The following is a 9,199-nucleotide window of genomic DNA, read 5'->3' as shown; positions in this document are numbered from 1 at the left end:
GCATTTTCTTTGTCTTAAATTCATCAGACCTTCAATTTGGAGTGACATTAAAAAGGGATTCCGTTCTACAATGTTCCGATTCTCATCATCACACTCTTAGAGATTATCTACTGTCTACAAATCTTGAATCATAAATATGTCTAAAGAGACCCCATTTATCATGTGAAGGCGCTAATTTAAGAGCAGTTAAGGGAATGAATTAATGTCAGATGTTGCTCTGCTGATGGAACATGTATAGCCCTCAAATGTACTGCGATTGGTAATTTACAACTGTCACAAATGGTGCAGCCTTTCGTTTAGCTGACTAGCAGTATACATTTCCTAATTGAAGTGCATTTTGCTGTACATGAAGTATGCATGGTGAAATCTGGCCGTCAGCTGCCAAAATGAATCATTCCACGGGAAGCTCATCTGACCTATTCTCAGATACATTATCCTCTAGCTTCATTTGTGTGATTGCACCTTGGTACAAGTTCATTACAGCACCACAAACAACGTTGACAACGATGTGTCTATTGCTTTTCAAAGTCATCAGGCATGTTGTATGTTGAAAGTACTGGAAAAAAATCTTACTATACCGCACTGTACCTGTCGCAGATTATCAGGTACATTTACTTCAAACTGAAGTTAGGCCATGGCATTTAACTACAGCTGTCACAGGACCCAGGTCATCATAATGTTAGACTCATTTTACTCTAACTGTAGCTGTCCCATGTCATAAGACCCATTTTACTCCAACTGAAGCTGTCCCAGGTCAGCAGGTACATTCTCTTCAGACTGTAGCTGTCCCAGGTCAGCAGGTTCATTCTCTTCCAACTGTAGCTGTCCCGGGTCATCGGACAAACTTCCTTCCAACTGAAGCTGTCCCGGGTCATCGGACAAACTTCCTTGTCATGTGAGCATGATCACCAGCTGTGATAAACACGTTCCCGTACACGATCGACTGTGGGACCGTGTTTCCAACAGCTCCTTGCTCCTCCTCCTCTTCGTCTCTTCCGCCATACAGGAGGTCATCGACGTCTTCTGAGAAGCCAAGGATGTCGTGATAGACGATGCCGTCCTCTGATTTGGCCTTGTCGATCTGATCCATGCTGTAGGAGTAGACTTCTTCTCTGTGTTCCCTCAGTGCACGAGCGCTGAGCACCCTCTCCTCTGTAGTGGTGCCTGGGCTACACTCGTCGAGCTCGTTGGTCAGGATGTTCTCTATCAGCTCGAGCATCTGTCGGCAGCTCAGCTTGTCGGCCTGCTCGCTCCGCAAACAGATGTTGACCGCACGGCCGTCTGGAGAGAGCTTGATGAGACTTTCCACGTTACAGTCGAAACACTTGGCTCCGTCTCTCCACAACAGAGGCCGATTCTTCAGCTGCCTCATCAGGCGGGTCTGCACACGGGGAAAGAACCCGGAGGAGAACATGTCGGTGGTGTCGGCACACTGGACTTGCTTGCCGAAGTACACGGTCTTGGCGGGGTCTGCGGTCGGCTGCCACTTCTCTGGAGGCATGGACTGTGTCAGGAGCCCGGGGATGATGAACTCCTGTCCATCAAAGGTGTGGCAGAGCTGGAACTCTTGCAGCAGGGTGATCAGGAGATCGACATCGGTGGTGACATCTTTGAACACTTTTTGGATTTCTTCTTTTGTTACGACGCCAATACCCTCACTTCTTCTCAGGTGGATTTGGAAGCTCTCTGGTGCCATGACTTTACCAAAGACATCCGTGCAGAGCCAGTTGGGTACCAGGACAACAATGGGCTCATCAGTTGAGGAGACAAACAAGATCTGGAACAATGAGGAAGAAAAATGGGTACGTGGGAATTGGTGAATTACCTATATGTACTACCACTTTTAAAAATATGTCATAGTCATGAAGCATTTGCATTAATAGTATTTATCTTAAATCCTTGACCGAAGGCTAATTACAATCTTTGTGATAGTTTACCTCCCCAAGTTGATTCAGATACTGCGAAGACGCCTTCAGAAAATCTTCTTCAGCCAGACTGTCGATCCCCATCATCTCCATCACAGCCTCCTTGTACTCTGTCCATCTCAAAACGGGACACTTCGGGCTGCACTTCTCCTTGGTCCATTTGGGTAGACACTTGATGATTTCAGCACACAGTTTGGGTATGGCTCGCTGGTGCTATATAATCAAAATAAACAATGGTTGAACAAAATACAGAGATATCATAGAATTAAGGTGTTAATTCTACACTTATCATCTTGCATAATTTTTTAAATCTAGTCAGTCTAGATTATACAAGTGCAAATAGGATTGTTTAGCGAAGATTTTTGTCTAAAATGTATAAGATGAAATATGAAATTGGCGTCGAATATTGTAACTCACTGTTAGAAGCTGGGCCTTCAGTCTTGTCAAAAGGCCTTTAAGACGCCGCATGTCAGTTTTACGAGTCTTTCTACAGTCAAGCAGGAAAACTTCGTCTGAGATGTCCAGGTGATCCTTGAACTCTGACGTCATCAACTCAAGGATAGAAGATGCCTTTTGAAGTCCTCCTAGCAATTATAATGCATATATATGGAGTAGATAAATTGGTATGGAAGACAAATGTTATTGAGAGGACATCTGACCACAAGAACTCTAAATGGGGTTCAGCTTCACTTTTTAGTAGTAGCTATACACATGTGTAACTCGTATGTACATGGCACGAACTATTATGTAACGTAACAAACCTGCATCAGTCTGGTCCGCATGACTAGCCACAAGGATGACGTTAGGTTTACTCTTTCTGTTGCAGGACTTGATGAAACACAGCCACCAGTGCACCTGAAAGTTATTATAGAAATAAATTTAGATAGATTGAAACAGAATCGTCTTAGTAATAAACCGATGTGGAGGATACATTTTATTCACCTTTCTCTCCTGTGTACGGGTATCATCCATGATGCTGTACAGCACAACGAAGATTGTGTTCTCTGCATTCATGAACATGCTGTGGGTTACCGCGTACTCCGACTGTCCAGCGAAGTCCCACACACTGACCTCCCCCACACTGGGGATGTTGGTTGTTCCCACATTCACACCAGGGGTGGGCTCGTGTGGCTGATGGTCTGGAGTCATTCGATCCCGGAAGAAGGCTGTGAAAGGTCCCTACATGAAAATATGAAATGGATGCCAAAAACATTGTAAGTGCATTATAAAGACGAAATTTCAAGATGAAAAGAAAAGGTTTATCTTCATGACGAAGGGACCTATCTTACCGGTAATTGGAACCGTACCGGTGAGAATTGTACAAATTTCGCCATAGAACGTTGTTTTTAGCCTAATACGATCTACATTGAAACATGGGAATAATATATATATATAGTGACGAAACAGTAATTGGCCAGCAGAATCATACATTTCTGCAAAATAGGTACGAGTATAATTGATTTGATTTATTTGTTCGGCTGTGTAGTGAGAAATACAGCTACAGGGGTGCCTAAGCATTTGCACGAACCCTATGAAATTCGTACGAATATTATGTGATACACACGAATCACTATGCGAAAACGCACGAATATTATGAAATTCGCACGAATCGTGATTTCGTGAATCGTGTGATCGTGAATCGTGAAATCGTTTTCGCATAGTGATTCGTGTGTATCACATAATATTCGTACGAATTTCATAGGGTTCGTGCAAATGCTTAGGCACCCCTGAGCTAGGGCTACTCAACTAACCGGAGGCTATTGTCAAGGGCCAGCCCTGGTACTATATACAATAACAACATTACATTTGTCGAAGGATAATCTAAGATAAATTTGTCTTTTCGCACAATTGATGTCTAATTTCCTTTACAAGTTCTAATTTGAGAAGAATTCAAAAAATCGTACCGTTTGCAGACTTTCCTTCAGCGTAGATTTGCCAGCTTCCTGTGGTCCACAGATGCACAGTTTAAACCTGTCGATTTTCACCCCACCGGACTGTTTCATCAGTTTGTGGTAGGAAACCTCTGTGGCCAGATTCTGGATGATCAATGTAAACGGTCAACTGTCGTCATCCGAAAATGCAGTCTATGTATAAATGTTGCCTCGCTTTATTCTAAAATTATCAATAACGCAAAATGAACATTTTTCACCTATTTGTTTGTAATCGCAAATCACATAACTTTGTCGTGATGAAAAAAGCTAATGGTGTGCAGTAGGCTCTCAATTGTAAATACGGTTCATCATCATCATCGTCATCATCATGATCATGGCCCGACATTGTCGCTCTCTCTGATGAACCCCTTCCTTAAACAGGTTTACTCTGTGAAAAACGTCAATGTACCTTTTATCAAAATTCATTTCATTGAAAGCCTTTTCTTACCTTAAGGAAACGTCTGCGATCTTGGTCACGTACGTAGTCCAGTGGTTTTGTCCCATCCTGTGTACGTGTACAAGGATGATTAAAATTCATTGTAGTTTACACGATGTTTTCATTTCCGTTTTGTTTTAGCTTGTTGTCCATAAAAGAAATCTTAAATACAGATTGAATGTCTATGCATGCGTATCTGGTATCGTAATCCTAGGTTATATATACAAATACATAAATATATTTGTAAATTCGTTTAATGTTGCGGTCGGTAAGTTTAGCGGTTCACTGCCTTTTCTAACCGTGGGAACAAACATCACTAGCTCAAATGTTGACTGATGACATAATTGCGATTTTAGTGGTTGAATAGCAATCTTTAAAATTAAGCAACCGAATACATATCAAGACTTCAATCTTTGTTAAAGTTAACATAATTTTAGCGACTTTACTGCTTACCTTTCTGACGGCTAAAATCACAATTACTTGATTGACGTTTGCTAACAAGTAGTCTATCCTGTCAGAAATTGCTAGAATAATGTGTCAATGTTTTTTTGCACTAATGGAGCTCTGTTTGCGCCGTATGAGTATTTTTCCCTCTTGTCAGAAGAACATTAACTTTAATAGGAAATAAATACGTCAATTGTCACTAAGCAAAACATGTATATCTATAGAGCATTCTAAGACTAGGAAACATTTCTAAAGAATCCTTGTCTGTCCCTTCATTCTCAGTAAATGAGATATTATTTGTACTCACCTTATCCTTCGCCTCCACATCAGCGCCAAGTTGAATCAGCAGCTTCACCATCTCAGTGTCCTCGTGCAAGCTGGCCTCATGGAGTGCGGTCCTGCCATCCTGAGTGAACAGACGGAAAAACAAATGTAGCCGTTTTGTAAATCGGCATATTCATCAGACCCCCATGGACAGCAAAATATTATTACTGTCCATCATTGAACATTCATACCTTTAATAGAAGATATAACTTTTAATTGTCACTTCTATAAGATACATAGCTACGATTTTCGAAGGTATTACAAATATTCTTACATAACTTAAACTCAAATCCTGCCTTGGCCTAATAAGCCAAGACTTCATTGAACATTCTAGGACTAGTAAGCATTTATCAACAATCATTAATTGTCCCTTTGTTCTGACTGAATAAGAAGGTTTTCTGTATTTACCATGTCCTTCGCCTCCACATTAGCGCGATGTAGAATCAGCAGCTTCACCATCTCAGTGTTCCAGCTCCTACTGGCCATATGGAGTGCGGTCCAGCCAGACTGAGTGAACAGACGGAGAAACAACCGAAGTTGTTTTGAAAATCTGCGGATTCAAATAAACCCCAAACGACAGCATGCCATCATGGCTGTTCATCATTGTTAAACCAAGTATAGGAAATATAACTTCCAATTGGCACTTTTAGAACATGTCTAGCTACGAATTTCGAAGACAGTACAAATACGACTACTAACTTGAAATTCAACCCATGTCATGGCTAATGGGCTTAATCCAAGAGATCAGGGAACATTCTAAGAGTAGCAAACATTTCTCAACAATCATTAATTTTTCCTTTATTTTGACTAAATGATATGATTTTTAGTATTTACCTGGTCCTTCGCCTCCACATTAGCGCGATGTTGAATCAGCAGCTTCACCGCCTCAGTGTTCCCGCTCCTACTGGCCATATGGAGTGCGGTCCTACCATCCTGAGTGAACAGGCGGAAAAACAAATGAAGCCGTTTTGTAAATCGGTATATTCAAACAGAGCCCCATGGCCAGCAAAATATCATGGCTGTCCATCAATGAAAATTCATAGCTTTAATAGAAGATGTAACTTCTATAAGGTGCATAGCTACTTTCAAAGGTATTACAAATATTCTTACAAAACTAAAACTCAACCCCTGCCTTGGCCTAATAAGCCAAGAGTTCATTGAACATTCTTAGACTAGTAAATATTTCTCAACAGTCATTAATTGCCCCTTTGTTCTGACTGATTAAGAAGGTTTCCCGTATTTACCTTGCTCGTCACCTCCACATTAGCGCGATGTAGAATCAGCAGCTTCACCACCTCAGTGTTCCCGCTCCTACTGGCCATATGGAGTGCGGTCCCGCCATCCTGAGTGAACAGACAGGGAAACAACCGAAGCTGTTTTGAAAATCTACGAATTCAAATGAACCCCAAACGGTATCATGGCTGTTCATCATTGTTAAACAAAAAGTTTATCAGGAAATATAACTTCCAATTGGCACTTTTATATCATACATAGCTACGATTTTCGAAGATAGTACAAATATATCACTACTAACTTGAAATTCAACCCACTTCATGGCTAATGGGTTTAATTCAGCAGATGAGGGAACATTCTAAGACTAGTAAATATTTCTCAACAATCATTGATTTTTCCTTTATTTTGACAATATGAGATGTTTCACTGTACTTACCGCACTCCTCGTCTCCACATTAGCGCCGAGTTTAATCAGCAGCTTCACCATCTCAGTGTTCCAGCTACTGCTGGCCTTATGGAGTGCGGTCCAGCCATACTGAGTGAACAGACGGAGAAACAACCGACGCTGTTTTGAAAATCTGCGGATTCAAATAAACCCCAAACGGCAGCATGCCATCATGGCTGTTCATAATTGTTAAACAAAACGTTTATCAGGAAATATAACACCCAATTGGCACTTTTATATCATATGATCTTTCGTGATATGATCATATGATCTTTCGTGATATGATCATACATAGCTACGATTTTCGAAGATAGTACAAATATCACTACTAAACTTGATATTCAACCCATGTCATTGCTAATGGGCTTAATCCAATAGATCATGGAACATTCTAGACTAGTAAATATTTCTCAACAATCATTAATTGAGATGAGATGATTTTTAGTATTTGCCTATACATGGCAAGAAATTGGACATAGTGAAACATGGGGCATTTCCAAACCTAACAGAAGACCTAACGTAGAATGATATTGCACCCAAGGGAATTCACCGATTTTTGCAACACAACCCACCTTACATGCCAATCAGGTACTTGAATTTCATGTTGTCTGGGCTGGGACAGTATACACATTTTCCATCAACCCTTCGTCCAAAACCCTCCACAGCCTAACAAGGGACACACGCCATCCTGACACAAGAGGGACACCGAGTCTCAAGCAAACCTTACATAACGGCATTAGCACGGGTGGTCCTTCTTAACAAGACACAAGACACACGCAACCAAGTTTTTCCACCTTACGTTACGAGCTGCGATTTTTTCGTCAACCCTTACGTTACGGAAGCCTGTCCGCTATCTCGAGCTGCGATGTTTTCGTCAACCCTTACGTTACGGAAGCCTGTCCGCTATCTCGAGCTGCGATTTTTTGTCAACCCTTACGTTACGGAAGCCTGTCCGCTATATCTAGCTGCGATTTTTTTGTCAACCCTTACGTTACGGAAGCCTGTCCGCTATCTCGAGCTGAGATTTTTTAGTCAACCCTTACGTTACGGAAGCCTGTCCGCTATCTCGAGCTGCGATTTTTTAGTCAACCCTTACGTTACGGAAGCCTGTCCGCTATATCTAGCTGCGATTTTTTAGTCAACCCTTACGTTACGGAAGCCAGTTCAAGCCAGTTGCGTGTCCGCTATCTCGAGCTGCGATCTTTTCGTCAAACGTTATGGAAGTGGTCCTGTGTGGCCCGTTGACGGAAGTGGTCAATTATACGCAAAATCCAAACACTCAGGGCCCCAACGAATATCGAAACAGTCTATATAAAGACACGAAAATATGAAAAAAAGGAGCGTTTAATACCAGTCCTATAATCTTTTAAGGAGACACAGCCCGGTGTGATTCTTTTAGTTCATGTTTACCAGAATCGTTGGAGAATGCCCCACTGAATGACCAGCAGCATGCACGCCTGGCTTGGCACGTGTTGAGCAAATGTGCTTCCAAGTGTAAACTCGAAGGTCATACTACACATTTTACCAGAGAAACATTTTTTCGAAATGTTTTAAATTATGCTATATGTAATATTTTTACGAGAACTTCGCTTAACAGAAGCTCGGTGACAGCTTCTGTACTGATGACTGCTAAATTCTCCCAACAGCCGGATTTTTCCAGCTGTGGGCTCGCCAGCCTCACGTTTCTTCCCCTTCACAGCGTTCTTTAGAGGAAAATTGGACATGTAAGCTCCCAAAGTTCTGCACAACATTTTGAATGTCGGCATATTAGTTCTCCTTCTGATGGCCAAAAATCACTACCAATTGAAGTCGATTTTGGTGGTCATTTTCAAAATCGTCAACCTCACACACGAAACAGCACCAAACTGGGTGCAACGTGATAACGCCAGAGGGGACGTCACTTTATACAGCTTGGAACGCCGTGGTAGCCACACAGGACCACTTCCGTAACGTTTGACGAAAAGATCGCAGCTCGAGATAGCGGACAAGCAACTGGCTTGAACTGGCTTCCGTAACGTAAGGGTTGACAAAAAAATCGCAGCTCGAGATAGCGGACAGGCTTCCGTAACGTAAGGGTTGACTAAAACATCGCAGCTCGAGATAGCGGACAGGCTTCCGTAACGTAAGGGTTGACGAAAACATCGCAGCTCGAGATAGCGGATAGGCTTCCGTAACGTAAGGGTTGACTAAAAAATCGCAGCTAGATATAGCGGACAGGCTTCCGTAACGTAAGGGTTGACGAAAACATCGCAGCTCGAGATAGCGGACCACAGCAGGACCTGGACTTAATTGACCACTTCCGTAATGTAAGGTTTAACGAAAACATCGCAGCTCGATATAGCTGGCAAACAACGGGCCATGAACGACACCGGGCAACCTGTTAGTCCTCTGTACTGAAATTCCCAAGGGAGACATGAATGAACCCCTGGTGTACATTTTACTCGTAGCCACTGAAGGCAGA

At 42.2% G+C, this 9,199-nt stretch overlaps 2 protein-coding genes across 2 annotated transcripts in view; both read right to left on the bottom strand.

Moving 5' to 3' along the window:
* Positions 1 to 871: 871 nt before the first annotated feature.
* LOC118408946 (death-associated protein kinase 1-like) lies at positions 872 to 3,074 on the bottom strand. Its single transcript, XM_035809815.1, has 5 exons — positions 2,868 to 3,074; positions 2,687 to 2,780; positions 2,343 to 2,509; positions 1,938 to 2,138; positions 872 to 1,777 (listed from the first exon to the last, which is right to left on the bottom strand). The coding sequence occupies exons 1-5, from the start codon at positions 3,072 to 3,074 to the stop codon at positions 872 to 874; spliced, it is 1,575 nt and encodes a 524-aa protein (XP_035665708.1).
* A 1,500-nt stretch (positions 3,075 to 4,574) lies between these two features.
* LOC118408945 (putative ankyrin repeat protein RF_0381) overlaps positions 4,575 to 9,199 on the bottom strand; it is a 6,696-nt gene continuing 2,071 nt past the window's right edge. The window contains exons 2-7 of the mRNA XM_035809814.1: positions 6,730 to 6,828; positions 6,305 to 6,403; positions 5,895 to 5,993; positions 5,469 to 5,567; positions 5,044 to 5,142; positions 4,575 to 4,586 (exon numbers count right to left, since the gene is read on the bottom strand). Coding sequence (XP_035665707.1) covers positions 4,575 to 4,586; positions 5,044 to 5,142; positions 5,469 to 5,567; positions 5,895 to 5,993; positions 6,305 to 6,403; positions 6,730 to 6,828 — 507 coding nt within the window. The remainder of the gene's footprint in view (positions 4,587 to 5,043; positions 5,143 to 5,468; positions 5,568 to 5,894; positions 5,994 to 6,304; positions 6,404 to 6,729; positions 6,829 to 9,199) is intronic.

Source organism: Branchiostoma floridae, unplaced genomic scaffold (assembly GCF_000003815.2).
Source record: "Branchiostoma floridae strain S238N-H82 unplaced genomic scaffold, Bfl_VNyyK Sc7u5tJ_572, whole genome shotgun sequence".
In the NCBI taxonomy this organism is placed as follows: Eukaryota; Metazoa; Chordata; class Leptocardii; order Amphioxiformes; family Branchiostomatidae; genus Branchiostoma; species Branchiostoma floridae.
The sequence above is the reverse complement of the archived record's forward strand: the minus strand, read 5'-3'. Positions and strand labels throughout refer to the sequence as shown.